This window comes from Rhinolophus sinicus, linkage group LG02, assembly GCF_036562045.2.
Source record: "Rhinolophus sinicus isolate RSC01 linkage group LG02, ASM3656204v1, whole genome shotgun sequence".
In the NCBI taxonomy this organism is placed as follows: Eukaryota; Metazoa; Chordata; class Mammalia; order Chiroptera; family Rhinolophidae; genus Rhinolophus; species Rhinolophus sinicus.
This window is the reverse complement of record NC_133752.1, coordinates 91,539,751-91,558,868: the sequence shown is the minus strand read 5'-3', so window position 1 is coordinate 91,558,868 and position 19,118 is coordinate 91,539,751. Positions and strand designations below refer to the sequence as shown.

General features: G+C 37.1%; 1 protein-coding gene across 5 annotated transcripts in view; it reads right to left on the bottom strand.

Annotated features, from left to right (window-relative positions):
* Positions 1 to 19,118, bottom strand: part of CACNB2 (calcium voltage-gated channel auxiliary subunit beta 2) — a 327,268-nt gene that overhangs the window by 207,814 nt on the left and 100,336 nt on the right. Inside the window, exon 1 of one of the 5 annotated variants that reach the window (XM_019752076.2) lies at positions 16,064 to 16,650. The exons of the other annotated variants lie outside the window; for them this stretch is intronic. Within the exon in view, the coding sequence (XP_019607635.1) occupies positions 16,064 to 16,111 (48 nt within the window). The 5' untranslated portion in view covers positions 16,112 to 16,650. Of the gene's footprint in view, positions 1 to 16,063; positions 16,651 to 19,118 lie in introns of those variants that run through there. 5 annotated transcript variants of the gene reach the window in all.

Here is a 19,118-nt window from a genome sequence, read left to right as displayed (position 1 = left end):
GAGCTTGGGTTATTTGGCTAAAAAGGACAGAGGTCACTACAGTCCCCACAAGTGACAGGGCCTTATTTAATGGGTACACCTTTGTAGGAACTCAGAAAATCTGAACTATCAGACTTCAGAAAGTCCAGGAACCATTTTATATCTTCACTCTCATGCTCTTCCATTAACATACCCGGCTATCCCCCAGGTGCCATGCTTCCAGAAAGTTCTATTTTCTGCACCCTGAGCCACTTTGACGATTCTTTCCTTGTCCCGCGTATACTCCTTACCACATCACTTCTGTTGCCTCGCAGTATTCAAAATGTGGGCTTACCATGACTCCCCATGATGCTAACTCACCATGACAATTTTTCAGCTCTTGTTCCCAATATGAACAGATTCTGTAAATTCCCCACATTCCTGAGTCTAAGTGCTTCCCCTAATTGAACACACCGTGGCTGCTGTTGGGGGAGGGAAGTGCAGTCTATGCAGTTCACATAGGGCTGTCCTTGGGCAGTAACAATGGGTTTGGCAATTGTACAGAGAAGGCTACAGGCTGACAATTACATGATTGGCATTTCCAAGAAGGCCAGCCTCATTATTCATTTCTTTATACTATTGCTTATATCGGTTTCACTCTTTGTTTCTAATTTATTACACAATTGTCTGAGATCATTGTTTTTTGCCCAAAGTTTGCAACAGTTCTAACTTTCATGCTATGTGAAGCTGAACACACAGTGCCTGGATGTTCTGTATTTACTGATTTGTTATTATTTGAAATTACTAGAAAGTATATTTTAATACTTTAACTTAAAGGGATTTATGAAAGGTTGGCAGGCAATGAAGAAAAGTTGAATCCTAAATTCCTTATTTAATCTGAACAGTCTCATTAGTCTGGATGCAATTAAGTCATATGCTTTGAAACCAGAGAAATCGGATCATATTACTAATAAAAACTGATGGTGAAGCTTTACCCTGAAATTTAAAATCTTGAGATTAGTTGGACTACACAGCAACTTAGAAGCCATTAATAATAGCATTACATATTCTAGAGCCATTATTTAAAAAAAAAAAAAAGCGTCATTATTTAAAATAAATAAATTTTAAAAACCATTCTTGCATGGGAGAATACGAGCAGACTTTATTCATATGCCAATTCATTTAGTATGACCATCCTTCTCTGTACATACCCTTCCATCAGCTGCTAGAAGCCGATCTTCAAAAACACACGTCTCTCTGTTCCCTGACTACGAGGCTAACCTCTCCCCTTTATGAAGAAGTACTAGCATTAACAGGATAGTGTTAGGAAATGAATTCTAATAGCTACTATTTACATGGCACATTGGTACTCAAATCAGACTCATCAGAGCTCTTAGGAGTTACCTACATACAGCCTGCAGCCTGAAACCTAATCATAGCGGAAACTGTCACAACTCCAAGTTAACTGCCATTTTCTCCAGATAGTAATGGAGCAGAGCTGTCAGAGAGAAATCTTCACTGACTTAATGACTGTATAAACTGCCATGGAGAAGTACGTGTATCATCAAGGGCTGAGAAAGGGAGAGTAAATACAGAACATCCAATCAACTCAGAAAAAAAGTCAGGCTGTCATCCCATTTTTCACTGAGCTACAAAGTGAACAAAACCCAAATCAGTGTCCTCTAAGAGTATTCTTTAATCTGACTGTACTGCCAATCATGACACAAGAGTCAGGTTCAATGGAAGAAACAGTGCAAATAGGAATCATGTAGAGGAAAAAACGAAAAATCAGAGCAGTACCCTCCAGAAGTGTTGGCTTTTCCCCTTGAAGTAGAGATTTGTTTCAAAATTTTAAGTGCTTCTTGGTCTGTAGGAATAAGAATTCTATTATTTTTAAATGTAATGAGCACAAACTTTTATTTATAAAATTTATAATTAAATTGTAAATTTAATGAGCCCATTATAAGAGTTCAGAAATAAAAATTCTATGAAATCAGTTGCTTCATGGATTGGCCAAAAGTTCTTTAAATGAATACATTTTTAAAACCTGAAGAATTTAACTAAAGTGAAGGTCTGCACTGTAAGGAACAAAAATACACAGATTTCTTTTTTAAAATATTTGTGACCCCAAAGGAGGTGAGCTCATGACAAAGGGGTGCTTTGAACCTATCTCTACCCATCTTTAATCAGGAAAAAATTAATAGGCAAACCTTGCTAAGAGCCCTTTAATATAGGAGTACAAGTTCTAAGGTATGTCTGTATTTCTGCCATATTCAAATTTGAGGGGTAGACATTTGGGAGTTGGTTTAGGAAACTTCTTGCATGTAATTAAGTCACTTTTTAAGGCATTTTCAGTGCTTGCTCAGAAAACAAAGTGCTGAGAGTTGCTCAGAAACAATTCTGCAAAGTCTCTTTCTTACATTTTTCCACTTCAGGGGCCTTTTCTCCCTTCTGTTTTTCTGAAACTGAAATGTATTTTCATCAAAATAAGTGGACAGGTCAATTTATTTTAGCTAAGTTAAACTTGCTCTAAGGAAAGCTGCCAACAGATTATATCAGCATAGCCCATCGCACACCGTCACACACAGCGTATCCGACTTCTTTCTGTGGCATCAATAATGATTCCACCGTTAGAGGTTAGCGAGACTCCCAAAGTGTAGAACCTTCTGGAAATAACAAATTCCACATTACATCTTTCACGGTAGGTATTTACCAGAACTGGGTCTACTCAGACCCATGGTTCCAAGAAGGTGAGTGATGTTCAAGAAGAAATAAATGGTATGAACCAACTCTAGCAGCACAAGGTGTGCCTTACACGGAGGTAAGGAATACATGGTATTTTATTTCAGCTCTTTCATTAATAGGCTCTTCACAGTGTTGCTTAGCTGATTCTATAAACTTCAACAGCAGTGCTGTAATTCAATAAACTGTCAATATTTACAGAATGTTTGAATAAAATATTTACTTATTATGAGTTACTTAAATCAATTCAAATGTTAAGTCTTTACTCTTGACGCATTTTACCAGGCTCTAATTCTGCCAGAAAGTCAATTCTGGATTTTTCCTACAAACTCCACTGCCATGAGCTACCTCTTCAATAATCCCCTTTTATGTAACAGAGGAACACAACACTACTATGCTTAAAGATATGAATGTTTTACTTTCTAAGCTTTAACCACAAAAGAGCATGGTTTATTTAAAACACGGTATCACCATGTCCTAGTTTCCTTTGTTCTAGAAACAACACTTGGATTTTTCCTTTGGGAAATCCTCCTCTTCCACTGCATGCTGGCTTGGCAAGAGAGTCCAGTCAACCAGGCTTCCCCTCTCCTGGCCTGAGAGGAGGGACTGGGCCATAGGATTGTCTCTTCTAGGAAGCTGAACCTTGAGTAATGTGATACAAGTTGACTTGTGATGAGGTGACTCACTTCAGAGGAAGGACTTTGAAGAGATTAGCCACGATTTCTGAAACCCCAAATCTGACTTTAAAATTTCCTTTGGTTCTCTGAGCTCTCCTCAAACAAAAGTGTGCACAGAAATCACACTGAGAGATTATTGAAAATTAAATAATGACGATCCATCCTGAGCTGCAGATTCCACGGGTCTGAGATGGTTCCCAGGGATCTGCTTTTTTTTTTTTTTACAAACATCCCTAAGGATTCTTACGCTAGTGACCTAAAGAACACACAGAGAAACACTGCTGTGAACCGTCACTACCAAATTACCATATTGCTTCCACGCTTTATAAAACATTGGAAAGTGATTGTTAATACAGAGGTGTGTAACATGGTGGGGAAAATGGAAGAGAGAGAGTCCACATTTTTCAAGTGGATTCTTTTTTTTAACTCCCCTTCCCCCACCATCCTGTCTTGTCCCCCTTCAACTAGACCCTTGAAAATCATGCAGAAGTCCTCGTTCCTGATGTGAGTGTGTCCGATTCATCTGTGTAGAAAAAAAGGTTGTGATCCATGCCCTTTGACCGTGACTTTGTCTCATAGTCCAACATCTACACAAAAGAACAACCTGATTTTCTGAACAATGAAACAACCAAAGAGAAGTCAGTGACTCATTGGGAGGAAGCTTCACAGACTCACTGAGGCCATCATAAACAAACAAACAAACACAAAAATGGTGAGAGACAGAAACTCCATGTTCAGTGCCTTACTCACCGGGCTGGGAGACGCTGCTTTGCCCTTTCTTCCCTTTATTCTGTGCTGCTGTTTGGAAATCAGAGTGGATTATAGAAATTATTTATTCCTTTGGTGATGGGGAGAGAATGGTGATACCCTCATCACAAATGTGCAAAGAGAAAAAAAAAATGCTGCTTCAGCTGATTCAAAGGGAAGACAAGTGGCTGCTACCTGGATGTAATACCAAGAGAGAGGACGGAGGAGTCTGGCTCAATGCAAGGCAGATCTACTCAGCAGAAAGGTTATCTGGCAACAAAAGGGCTTTAATCCAACAACACAAAGGCTGTTACCTGCCTGGGCTTCCGTGGGGGAAATAAAGGGGAATGATACATCTCCTAAGAATTTTATATATGCAAAAGACGTTAGGGTAGCTTCTAATACACATAGTGGTTAAAGCTTTTAACTCAAGGCTTCCTCCCCAAATAATCCAGTGGTGTGTTTAAAGATATTTTTTAATTTTTTTTTTTTTAAGATATTTTTTAAAAACTATGTTTTTTCTCTGTTTTTCATTTACTTATTTTGTAACCACTGTTTTTAAATGAACTTAGTTTGTGGGTTTTGGTAAATTTCATCATTTAAATCAAGCTAAGGTCTCTTCTGCACTTGAGCAGGTCTTTGCCATGGGTGAATAAACTGGCTCTTGCTTTAGATCCTTAAAAGAAATAAACAGAATATAATCTAAACAATGAAAAGTGGCCTCAAGAGTAAATGATTACATAGTTTCAACGTCTGGCCACAAAATTTATCTTCTACTTTATAAATACTGAAGAGACCAAGAAACCTAACTTTATATCATCCAAGTTCCAGGGGCACGTGTATGCGTGTCCATGTGTGCGTGAGTGTGTGTAATTCATTATGCAATACGTTTTTCATAAATATAAAATAAAATGTGCATATTGCAATGACCAAAGGGAGCAGAACAGAAAAATAGGAATTTGGTAACTTGTCCAGCACCATTCATTCATTCATTCATTCACTCACTCACTCAACGAATATGTCTTGAGCACCTGCCACGGGTCAGGCATTCTTGCTGGACAATAGAGATACAATAAGGAAAAAGGAACTGAGGGAAGTAGAATTCAAAGGGGGGCTGCCACAATTAAAGAGTAACTATGCTAAGGTATAGCTAGTGCTACTGTAGGAAGACAGTAAGGACAGCTATCCTGAGCACAGGCAAAAGACCATACCACGTGTTGGAGACGTGAATGCTATTCGTGCCATTGGGATTTCAGAGTGTGAAGGGGCTCAGAGTCAAGGCCCAGGAAACAAACAGGGGCTTGATCAAGAAGGGCCGAGTAGCATGCTGAGCAGATTGTATTTATATTCTCAGAAAATGGGAATCCACTCAAGGTTTTGAGCAAAGAAATAACATGATTGCATTTGAAAAAAATTGCAATGGAGGTTACAATGTAAAGGATGGATTGTTGCAGAATTAAGACGAAGACAAGGTGACCAGTGGGGAGGTTTTGGTAGTAACTTGGGAGGGAAATATCTGGAGGCTGGACAAGGGTTGAGGTAAGTGCAAGAGAGAGAACAGATTCCAGAACTCTTGAGGGAGAAATGACTGGTGATGATTGGCTGGATATGAGAGTACAAAGATGGGACAATGAAATTGTCCCGTTTCTGGCTTGGGCAACTGGGAATATAATGATTGCTTTAATCTGACATCTAAAATGGGAATAGATACAGGTTTTGGTGGGAGAATGGAAGGGAGGAGCAGTGATGGGTGGAGTTTCCAGAGATGTTTGGAGACTTGTGGACGGTTATATGGGTCTGAAACTTGGAAGAAGTTTTGTTTTTTTTTCTTTTTTGTGTATGTATATACATACACACACACACATTTATATGTGTGTGTGTATATATATGTATATACATATATATAGATAGATAGATCTCATATATTCCTTCTGATCTTCATTTACTGAGGAAATGTGCTAACATGAAAGGCATGCCATAGAGCAAGTAAATTCAGTAGGATTTGATCACCTTTCACAAAACAGGTTCTTAGCCTTCAGAGCAAAGGACTCAACCCTGCTCCCCATTTGAGCATATCTATATATGATACGTCGTCAGGCCTAAAGAACCAGCCAGGCCATGCCCTTCTTTACTTCAAGGTACTTTGAGTACATATGACCATTTCTCAATGAACAGATTCTTCCATTTCTGGATTATTTTCACTCAACGCATTTCACGTTGAATGTTTCTGAATGAACTAGGATATGTAAACTATATACTGGGTGACAAAAAAAATGTATACACATTTTAAGAAATGTTAACACTTTAGTCAGCGCTGCCCAAATAGTTACCATCAGTGTCCAGACACTTCTGATTATGGCGAACTATTATGATAGTGTCTGGACGCTGATGGTAACCACTTTGAGCACCTCTTGCAATTGTAGAAGTCAAACATGACTTGTATTCATCTTTTATTATTGCTATATATTAATACAATTCTTTCCTCTCTTAAAATGTGTATACATTTTTTGGCACCCTCTGTATTAATTTATATTTTACAAGCCTTTCTTATTTCATATTAAATATTTGTTACTAAAATAAAGCATCCTTATTGTAGAATGTCTAGAGATAGAAAAAGTAAAATCCCACCCATCCGTATATAATCCCACTTCTGTGAGTTGCCCACACACTGGTATAGTCTTCTACATCGCTTCGGATGCAGATACGAATATAAATATAAGCACATTAAGAGTAAAGGTAATCCTACTACATCCATTGCTCTTTAAATACTCTCAGGATGTAGACTTCCTTCGTGTCAGTCTACACAAACGTAACCCTTTCTCTTTAATGCCTGTTTGGTGTTCTCAACCATAGATGGCATATCATCTATTTTCTCATGTTGTTGGATATTGCATTTAAGTCAGTCAAACATTCTAATGTTCCACAAACTCATATATCTCCACTACTGGGCCAGGCCTTCCTGAGGGCAGGGATTAGGGATTTAATTTCTCTCAGACCCAGCAATCCCTCTCCTGGATATATACCAAAACCTCTGAAAACATGTATCCTTAAAGACATACATGCTCCAGTGTTCACTGCAGCTTTATTTATGGTGGTCAAGACATGGAAACAACAAAAGCATCCTTCGATAGATGATTGGACAAAGAAGATGTGGTATATATACACAATGAAATACTATTCTGCCATAAGAAAAGTTGAAATAGTGCCATTTGAGACAACATGGATGGATCTTGGGATTATATGCTAAGCGAAATAAATCAGACAGAAAAAAATCGAGAACCATATGATTGTATTGATATGTAGTATATAAAACTGAAAGCAACAAAGGGACAGACAAATGAAGAAACAAAACTCATAGACACAGACAACAGTTTAGTGGTTACCAGAGGGTAAGGGAGGAGAGGAGTAGTAGAAGAGAGTGAAGGGGGTCAAATATATGGTGATGGAAGGAGAACTGACTCTGGGTGGTGAACACACAATGTGATATGTAGATGATGTATTACAGAATTGTACACTTGAAACTTATGTAATTTTTTAAAATAAAATTTATTGGGGTGACAACTGCTAGTAAAGTTACATAGATTTCAGGTGTACAGCTCTGTAATACATCATGTATATATCACATTGTGTGTTCACCACCCAGAGTCAGTTCTCCTTCCATCACCATATATTTCATCCCATTTACTCTCTTCTAATTTTTGAGTAACCCTATGTAACTTTACTAACCATTATCACTCCAATAAACTTTAATTTAAAAAAAAAAATTGCCTAGTGAGAAAAAAGTTTAAAAAAAAAAAACACTACAAAATATATTAATGTCCAAGTTTCTCCCCAGAAAAATAATTGCACTAACTTTTGCATATTGTTCATTAAAGCCTTGCTTATAATGATACAAATAATAAAATAATAAAATAATAAATTTTAAAAACATTTCTCTTTGAATCTCAAACTTTCAGGATAGCCCTGGGCAAAGAGCAGGTGTTCAGTAATTGCTTCACGAATGAACGGGTGGGTGGTGGCCACCACAGCTCTACCTAACTCAATAAACTTTTTTTTTTTTTAATTAAATTTATTGGGGTGACAATTGTTAGTAAAATTACATAGATTTCAGGTGTACAATTCTGTATTACATCATCTATAAATCCCATTGTGTGTTCATCACCCAGAGTCAGTTCTCCTTCCATCACCATATATTCGATCCCCCTTACCCTCATCTCCCACCCCCCTCCCCCCGCCCCCCTTACCCTCTGGCAACCACTAAACTATTGTCTGTGTCTATGAGTTTCTGTTTCTCATTTGTTTGTCTTGTTCTTTTGTTGTTTTTGGTTTATATACCACATATCAGTGAAATCACATGGTTCTCCGCTTTTTCTGTCTGACTTGTTTCGCTCAGCATTACTCTCTCAAGATCCATCCATGTTGTCACAAATGTTCCTATATCATCTTTTCTTACTGCCGAATAGTATTCCATTGTGTATATATACCACAACTTCTTTATCCATTCATCTATCGAAGGACATTTTGGTTGTTTCCATGTCTTGGCCACCGTAAACAAAGCTGCAATGAACATTGGAGCACACGTGTCTTTATCTCTAAATGTTTTCAGATTTTTTTGGGTAGATACTTTACAAAAGCTTTCTTTAAAACAGTAAATCCATCCTTGCAAAAGTGATGGCTCTTTTTCAGTAACTTGCTTACCATAGGAGAAGCAGTGCTCAAATGCAGAGGGAGGTGGGAATAATAAATGATTAAATAGTTTACACTTAATTAAATACTTACTCTGTGCCAAGCGTTTTCATAGTTAATACATGTAACGTTTACAGCAAATGTACTAGTAAGATTCTATTGTTTAGCAGAAAAGGAAATTGAGACACAGCATGATGGAGTGACTTGCCCAAGGATCTACAGTGTACAAATTTTAGGCCTCTGCTCCGAGTCCGTCATTCATATATTAAACAGCCACGCCATACTCCCATGTTCACTGCAGCATTATTCACAATAGCTAAGATATGGGAACAACCAAAGTGTCCATCAGTGGATGACTAGATAAAGATGTGTGGTATATACATATGGAATATTATTCCGCCTGAGAAAGAAGGAAATCCTGCCATTTGCAACAATATGGATGAACCCCAAGAACACTATATTAAGTGAAATAAGTCAGTCAGAGAAAGACAAATACTGTATGACCTCACTTATGTGTGGAATCAAAAAAAGTCACTCATAGAAACAGAGTAAAATGGTGGCTACGAGGGGTTAAGAGGGTAGAGGAAAGAGCAAGAGGTTGGTAAAAGGGTACAAACTTTCATCTCTAAGATAAATAACGTCTGAGGTTCCAATGAATCACACAGTGACTACAGCTGATAACACTGTTTTGCATCACTGAAATTTGATGAGTAGAATTTAAATGTTCAAGCAAAAAATAAGTATCTGAGGCGATAGCTATGTTAGTTAACTAGATAGGAGGAATCTTTGCATAATGTATACATATATCAAATCATCCCAATGTACAGTTTAAGTATCTTCCAATTTTATTTGTCAATTATGGCTCAAGAAAGCTGAAAAACTTTTTTTTTATTCTATCTTCCTAAAAATAAGTAAGTAAACAAACAAACTGCCTCTCCAATGGGAAGAGAAAGCAATGAGTGATAACTGGGGATGTACTGAGAAGGCTTTAAAGCAACTGGAGGTTGCTATGCCCCTGAAAATTCATCACCGAGATCATTCTGTATACACACCCAGAGGCTGCAAACTCCTAACATCATCTCATCTTCCCCCTCTGTGCTTCTTAACATTTATAGGCATGTTTTCTAGTAATAAAATGTCCTCATGTACAGAAGCTTAGAATGAAAGCAAATTTAAAGCTCTGAAAAATTAAATCATCAAGTAATATTTTCATTGTAAAATATTTTAAACACTCATGGTTGTTATTTCTGAAGCTGAAGTCCACTCTGACATAGGCATATATCTTCTTATGGATATTTTCACATCCTAGAAAAGTGAGCATAAGTGAGAAAAGCTTTGATAGGATCGATTTTGATAGGATTAATGGGGTAAATTGAGGGTTTGAATATGGCCTTAATTAAAAGTATTAGGATCACAGGCAGTCCCAAACCTGAAAAGTCAGCAGTCTTTTGAGAAAATACCTTTAAGAGGAGACACGGCAAAAAAAATATATATATATATACATATACATACATACATATATATATATATATATATATATATATATATATATATATATATACATACACACACATATACACAAATATATACATATATATTTATATATATACATATACACAAATATATACATTTATATATACACACACACATATATATGTGTGTGTGTGTATATATATATATATATATATATATATATATATATATATATGACTTTAAAGGACACGGGTCTTAAAAGCCAAATATCATCTTTCAAGGACTTAAGACATAACTGGAAAAGCTCCAAGTGATGTATGGTATATCATATATATTAAACCCACTATATGTCTGAATGTTATTCCCATATCTGTGGAGGAATAGAACTGATGCCACCAAAACCTCTTTAAAAACTAATTTACCATTAAACATATTTTATGAGGTAGATATAACAAGTGTGTAGCTTAAACTTATTTTAACTAGTATGACAATTCTGATAATTTGGAAAAAGTATGAGTTGTGAGAGAACTATAATTCAAAAAGGTATATTACCTACAATTCTACTAACCAAAAATCTCCAACTGGCAGTTAAGTATTTCCCAGGTTCCATGATGATTGATTTTTAAACTCAGATGCAGTACAAAATTTTAATGTTAATTAAATATAATTTTAACCCCATTATTTAAACTTAGAAATACATTCCAAACAAGATAAACAAAACGTTGTACATGGAACAGGAATAAATTACAGTTTCAGTCTCAGCTTGGCCACTACACTCTGTGGCCACTGTCAGTGTAGTTATTTCTCTCATTTGCAGTGTTCTCCTCTATAAAATGGTGATATCATCATTTGCCTTGCCTACTCTTAAAGGTTGCTTGAATGTCAAATGAAATGATGAGGCTAAAAGTATTTTATAAACTTTGAAAGGCTATGTAATTGAGCATCAACCATAACAATCAGAATTGAACTAGAGTACTGAATTGCTCAGAAGTTATAACATATGCAAAAGTAATATTTGGTTATCTTATTACATTTACCTGCTTGAAAAGTTCAGAAGTAATCATATGCTAAGGACAGTGTGCTCGTATATAGACTAGGTCATCCTCCTCTATCTAACTCATTTACCAAAGATTTTCAAGACTATTAACACTTTGTAAGCGGGCATTTTCCCGCCAAATCGCGTCGTAACGCGGGGCTTTTTTGACATTTTCTCGCCAAAATTAGACTTTCCGTAAAATATTCATATCTTTCGATCTATTTGATATTTTTCTATGAAACTTTCAGTGTTTTAGTTTAAAAAGAGGTCTCTATTTATTTACTTTGCAAAATTTTTGCCGGTTCCAACTAGAGGCGATATGATGAGTTTACTCATTTCCCACAAACAATGTGTTAATATCAAGTAACTAATACAGGCGACTAATCACCCAGCCAGTTTAGAGTTCCTGTCAACCATCCCCTAGTACTCTCTTGTATTGTAGGAGATAGAATATCTCATGATCTCATTTCACAGTGACTTCCAATTTTGAAAAACTACTGTGTATCTGGCAGTGGGCTAGTGCTGACAAACATTATTTCATTTTAACTCTTAAAATAAACCTTCAAGCTTTTACTATTCTCCCGATTGTGTACATGAGGAAATTGGGACTCAGAAAAAGTAATCTCCACTATCACACAATATTTCCCACTGTCACAACACTATAAACAAAACAAACAACAACATAACACCAAGAATCATGCCCAGGTCAGCCTGATTCCACATTCTAATTATGTCATATGTAGTTGCTTGTTCTAACCATTTCATTATGCTACTGACCAGTTGCTTTTCTTTTTGTCAGTTGTGTGTGTGTGTATGTGTGTGTGAATAAAATGCCTCAAAAGACAGCCTAATAGAAAAAGAGGCAAGGACTTGAACAGGTACTTCATGAAAGAGGTCGATATGGTCGATAAATATATGCGAAGGTGCTCGATTTTATCAGTCATCAGAAAAAAATGCCAAGTAAAACCATAATGGGGTACTTACACGCCAGATAGGCTGAAATGTAAACTATGACACCACCAAGTTTTGGTGACTCTAAATTGATAGACTACTTTGGAAAGCTGTTTACCAGCATCAACTGAAGCTAAACACACACACACACACATGTGACTTGGTAATTTCATTCTTAGATTTATAGCCAGTAGAAATCCATACATGTTCACAAAATGACATCACAAATGTTTCTAGCAGCACTATTTATAATAGTCCCAACTGGAAACTACCCAAATGCCTGTTGACAGTGCTATGGATAATGAAATTATGATATAGTCATATAATGGAATACTACACAACCATGATAATGAGAGTTACATGTACTACAACACAGCCAAGCATATGGATTAATGTCATAAATACAATGATGAGCCACAGAAGCAGGAGAAAAAAGGATGTATATTGTACGAGTCCATTTCTATAACACTGGGAAATGCTGTTAGAAGTCAGATTAGGGGGTACCCAGAGGAGGGGGCCGGCAATGGGTGAGTGGAAGGGATGACAAGCATGTTGACATTGCTTGGTTCTTGGTGTTGGTGTTGGTTACACAGATCCGTTCTCTTCGTGGACCTTTATCAAGCTTAACACATGATTTCTGCATTTTTCTGCATGTATGTGATACTTCAATAAAAAGTTTTCCAGAAAGAGTATCAATCGCTGCTCCCCCATGCATGCAAATGCCAATATTTTAGACATGTTTTAACAGAGCAGCACACAGAGTTTACCATGCTTATAAATATATATATATATATATATATATATATATATATATATATATATATATATATATATATATATTTATATATATATATATATCCCTTTAAGTTTAAGAATATTTACTCAGCTGACAGATTTTCATGCCATTTAATAAAATAAAAACAGCAAGACTGTTTAGGTAATAATAGGATGTTTCTTCTTGAGATAGGAAGCTGGGTTCTAAAAGAACAATTGTTAGGGGTCGACAAAATAATGAAGACTAGATCATGGGTTCTAATAATAATGTCAAAAAGAGAGGCTTATGCATCGTGTCCTATAGAGAAAGAGAGGGGTCACAGCCTACAGGGAGGGCCCGCTGCTCACAGAACAATTTTTGAACATGAAGGTAACATTGCACAAGTGAAAGGAGGGAACCTGATAAAGAGGGCAGCTGTGCAAGGCAAAACCCTAGAAATGAAGCATTATGGCATATGTGCATAACTTAATTCAAAGCCCACATAGCCTTCACATTCTTCCTGAGAGACAATGTTAGAGTAGGAGGAATCCTAAAGAAAGCTTTCATACTAAAAAAGGATGTAAGAACTAGTGAAGGACTGAGATATGTGCATGTATCGATTGATTTCTAGGTTATAACTAGTGCATATACTACATACATTTCCTTTTTTTTAATTGAAGTTTATTGGGGTAACAGTTGTTGGTAAAGTTACATAGATTTCAGGTGTACAGTTCTGTAATACAGCATCTGTATATCACATCGCGTGTCACCATCCAGAGTCAGTTCTCTCTCTTTCCATCACATTTACATCACATTTGCTTTTAAATTATACCTTTAATTTCTAAACTTTAGTTGGCATTTAGTACTGGAATGATCTTACTCATCACTCCTTTAAAATGGACAATAGATTTGAGAAAGGACACCAGGCCAGTCCACTTACTGGACATTTAACGGGAAAGGCCCCAATCACTAGTACGACGCACAGTGTGTGGCTGCTCTTTGTGCTACTATCCACCTGGTTGTTCACTGAGCAGCTTCTAGATTCCATGTATGGTCTGCTTTATAGGCAAATTAGAGATCTCACTGCCAATACTGTACACAGTAGGTTCTTTTCCTCCAAGGAAGTGAAAGGTGTCAGATTGAACATCCCTACGGCTTTGGGTTGGCTCTCTATAAAGAAAATTGCAACCCATATATTAAACTGTCAAAGAAAAGACGCTAAAACAGCAGCAGGTGGGTTACAGGTTAAAGTTCCCAAGATAAATGTTCTAAAATAAAGAAAAATGTATTACTAGTAACCAAGGTATATGGATTTATTTTATCTTTAAAATATAGTTAATCTATGTGTTTTGTGGTTCCTTAACCAAAATAACAGGGTAAAAAAAGTTTGAGAATTAGCAGATGAATCAAATCTTCTAACCTTCCAGCCAAGATTCCAAAAAAATACAGATTAAGCTGTCTCTTCTATTTATTTACATGTTCAATGTCAGGAAAAGGGCAGAAATAAGTAGGGTAAAAATTATTGCTTTATTTGAGGACTTACTTCAGAATTCCTCTATTCAATAGATTATACAACCATAGATGTCTTCGAATTCATTATATAAGAGTAAACAGAAATTCAAAAAGCTATGGAATTGTCAGTCTTCATTATATTATAAAAATAAGGATTTTAAATTTCAAAACTTTATTTTTAAGATTTTCTTCATGTGGATCATTTTGCACTTTAAAAACTTTGTAACACTTATTCTCAATTCCTATTAAAAAGCAATCAATTTTTCTGTTGGAAAATTTAGACACCTACCCATGCAGATGTCGTCTTTAAAAATCTTTGCTGGCTACCTCAGTAGGACATTTACTTCTTACGTGTCAACTGTTGCATTCAAAAGACAAATGGCACAGAATATGTAACAATCACAAAAACCATTAATTAAAGGATCTTTTTAGGCTTTTACTTACTCAATAAAATTGAATATGATTTTTAAGATTTGATAGGAATGTAGTTATCCCTTCCCGACCCTCCCACCCCTTCTCTCCAACTTTATGATTGAGATCATATCAGATTTTGACCTTGTTTGTCCTGGAAGTGTCACATATATCTGTTCTAGTGGCCAATTTTCCAAGGTCACAGATTTCTTTAGATGCTACGCTTAAGTATTGATTAGCTCTCTTTGTAGATTTGTCTGTTTGTTTTGCAGCCAGGACTCTCCAACCAGTGTTAAGCAATTCAGCACTGCAGTTTGGCCAGCCTGCATAAACCTCTTGTTCCCTTTCACATCACTCCCTGGAAAATAAGGTGACCGCGTGCAAAAGGAGTATGAAAATAAAGCAAGCGCTTCTTCAGAGCTTGTCGGCAAGCATACTGCACAGCATATTTCAATTAGCATCCAATCATTTTAAGTAGTGATACTTCAGTGTTTGTGTAAGCCTGCCTTGTAGAATTTAATACTCAGACAGCCATTTTGCAAAACACGGCAGGTCCATGAAATAAGGTCTATTTCAGTGAAATAATCACAGAATGAGAAAGCTGCTATAAATGCTGGCATCAATGCAACAGCTGTGTCATCCATCAAACGATTACGATCTATTATTTTTCTGAAGCTGTTCAAAATAGGATTTACTGGTAGCCTCTGTGGCTACCTTTAATTTGACAAACTCCATTGTATTTCTCTCAAAAAGAATTTTTTTTTTCATGCCACAATTCAGGTATGAGAACAGGACTATTCTAGATAAAAGAGAATATCAACTGGTTTGTACTGATACAGATCTCTGAGACAATGGACTTTCCAAACAATCCCCCGTGCAAGTTACTGCCCACCTTATCAAAGTAACACAGCACTAAAGACATATAAAAACATCTCTGGAAAAATCTCAGCATCTCATATATCTCAGGTACCTTGCAAACTCGTTGTACAAATGATTGATTCTCTGGCTGAGCCTCAGCACAGGGATTAAAAACATCTGAAAGAGGCAACATGCACCAGACAGACACGCATAGTATTTTCAGCCCCTCGCTGCAATTCTACAGCAATAGAAACTTACATAGGACACCCGTGCTCGCCGCCGATGCACCAGCCCACAGCACTGCATGAAGAGCGGTGCAGAACGCAGTCAGCGTGTGGCTTCACCGAGCTGCACTGTGCCTTGTCTTCTCATGAGAGCCACTGTCCATTTCTTCCCACCTTCGGCTTCCAGGTAAGAGGCATGGGCAAATCAACACTTAGCTTCTGCCTCCTAGGTAGTTTCTAAAAACACCACCGTTCTGGCAGGCATGCCCAAACTTTGGGGTCCTTGTTTTTCTTTTGCAGGTAATTTGCTCTCTTCTTCTTCAGAGAGTTGTCTATGGACCAGAAATCTACCCAAAGTATCATTCATTTCCCTGCAGTAACTAGTGCTAACGCATGGTTACGATGGGCTGGATCATTAGAGTTTCTTGGCAACGTTTTTTACAGTAGCCATTCTCAACTCGGGAGATTTTCGAACATCAGAGGATCTTGCATTTCACGGGGCTGCAGTTTCCTGCTTTGTGCAAGAGGAGGCCTACTCCTGCTGCTGTCCGTGTTACTGCTTCTGAGCACACTGCTGCTCCTGCTGCAGACCTCCGTTACTGCTTTCCTCCCTCCCAGGCAGACTGGCAGCAGCATCCCTGCTCAGTGTTCCCTCGGTAACACTTGGGGCATATCTGATCTGCAATTCTCCCTCCACCTTTTACCCTGAAAAACGACAGAGTCTAGACTTTAATTCACTCTGGATTCCTAGGACCACAGAACCACCCTCCCAACTGTCAGATGCTTTGTCTTGTACTACGTGTTTCACATGAATTGTAGGAAGGATTGTTGGAGTGGCCTCAGGACCCCACTCCCTCGATCACTGCAGCTAACATAGTTGTTTTTTTCTCCCCCCCCCACTGCCAAATATTCATTTTCTACATTAAAGCACATTCAATAAACATAACTCCGGCAAGCAAATCTAATCCGAGTCAGAACTAATTGACTAATTAGGTACTATATCACCTATGATTTTAGATACAAGAAACTAAATATAGCTGCCTCCCAAGCATGAGACCCTACACATGAATATGCCTTGTATCCTATAATTTATGTCCTTCTCTAAAGACATGGTTTGCAGAGACTGAGCTGATCATAACATTCTTCCTAAAAGGCTGGTATATGTTACACCTGAAAAGATGAATTATTAAAACATTTGGGGAAGAAACTATTAATTTGTATGATGTTAGTCATTCTAGTAATCAATGATTCATGTAGACTTTTAGTGCCACAGCCATCGATCCACATTTACCCCCACGCCCATGTCAATCCATGTACTGTCACCACCTGAGGATATGTTAACTATTTAATGTCTCAGATTAAGATGACCCACCAGGAGGTTATTAAAATGACCTCAGATGTAGGTCCACGGAAACTGAAAGCCTATTCATTCTCAACACTACCAACATTTCCTTAAAACCTATGATTTAAAGTAATAACTATGATTTAAAGTAATAAAGTTATAGTATTAATAGTCTGAGAGGCTATCAGAGCTGAAAAAAATTCTTGCCTTAGTTCAATGTTCTTATTTGACTAATAAAGTAACAGAGGCCCCAAACAGAGAAGTGTTTTGTCTATATGAAACATAAGCATCCATATTACTAACACCCAGTAATTTATATAATTTAAATAGGCTGTGAATTATCTGTGGCTTAATCATATACTAATTAATCTTCCATGTATTTGAAGGTCCAAAAGGAAAATATGGACAGACTATTCATGGACAATAAAGTTACTTTCGTGCTTACATCATAAATTGAAAGTAAAATAGAATTTCTGAATCACATTGCAGATTGGGTTTTGAAGGAAGTCCTGGAAAATATTCAACATTTTCTAGACCATGCAAGATATATTTCTAGTAGGTAGGATTTCAATTTGGTTTTTTAAAGAAACATCAGTGAGAAATACAGTAACATAAGAGAGCCCATAATTTGAACAACTTTTTATTAAGGACGTTTCGTCAACATCAACGAGGACACATTTACGAGAATAACCAAATTTTTTAAAAAAAGAATACAAATGAACTCAGAATATGATGAAAACACCGGAAACGTTATCTCCCCTATGATTCTGAATATGATTTCTAATTCTCTAAACTTTTTATCAACTATGATATTATTATACATATTCTGAGAGCGATCGCTAGTTCACCAGCGAATCCACCCACCTTGCCACGGAAGAATCCACAAGAAAAGGATGTTAAGAACTAATCTGACTCAGAAAACACTTATTGAGCACCTTCCATCTGCCCAGCACTGTGCTAGGTGCTGGGGACAGGAAACAAAATAAAACACAGTCCATGCATGTCTCTAGGCACTTATAACAAAACAGAGGAAAGAGAACACAGTGTTTTAGTGCTATGAGAACCCCAGTGACACAACTCTCAACTATGCCCAGAAAGAACACTACAAACTTCACAAAGGTGGGAACTGTTAGGCCTTTGCAAAGTGGGTAGAATTATAGCCAGAGAGAAATGGGGGCAGAAATGCTCCCAGGCAATCAGGTAGCAAATACAAAAGCACAGAAGATTATATACAGAATAAATGCTGTTTATAGCGACTATACTAGAAGAATGTATATAAATATTTATCATATATTCAGATGACAGGGATAGACCCCAAATCCCTCAAACTAAATTGGGTTCTCCCCTCAATCCAGTCCTTATTTATCTCTATGTCCCTAGCATTTAGCGTAGTAATACACACATAGTAGGTATTACAAAGATACATAGCTGTCCCCTTTATTAGCCATTCTTTACTTAATCTGTAGGAACAGACATGGACATGGGACTGCTGGGGAAATATCCCATCCTTTCTTGCAACTTGGTATGTCCATGTGACCAAATTCTGTTCAATAGGATAGGAACAGAAATAACATGTGCCGACATCTCAGTCATGTGCCTCCCCCTTTCTCTTTCTCCCTTTATTGCTGGCTTGTGTGTAGAGGCACAGCCCAGAGCTGGAACCACCACTTACGCTGAAGGAAGCTGTAAGTTCAGGAGAACAGAGCAACAAGACAGAAGGAGTCTGAGTTCCTAGGACTGTGTTGCT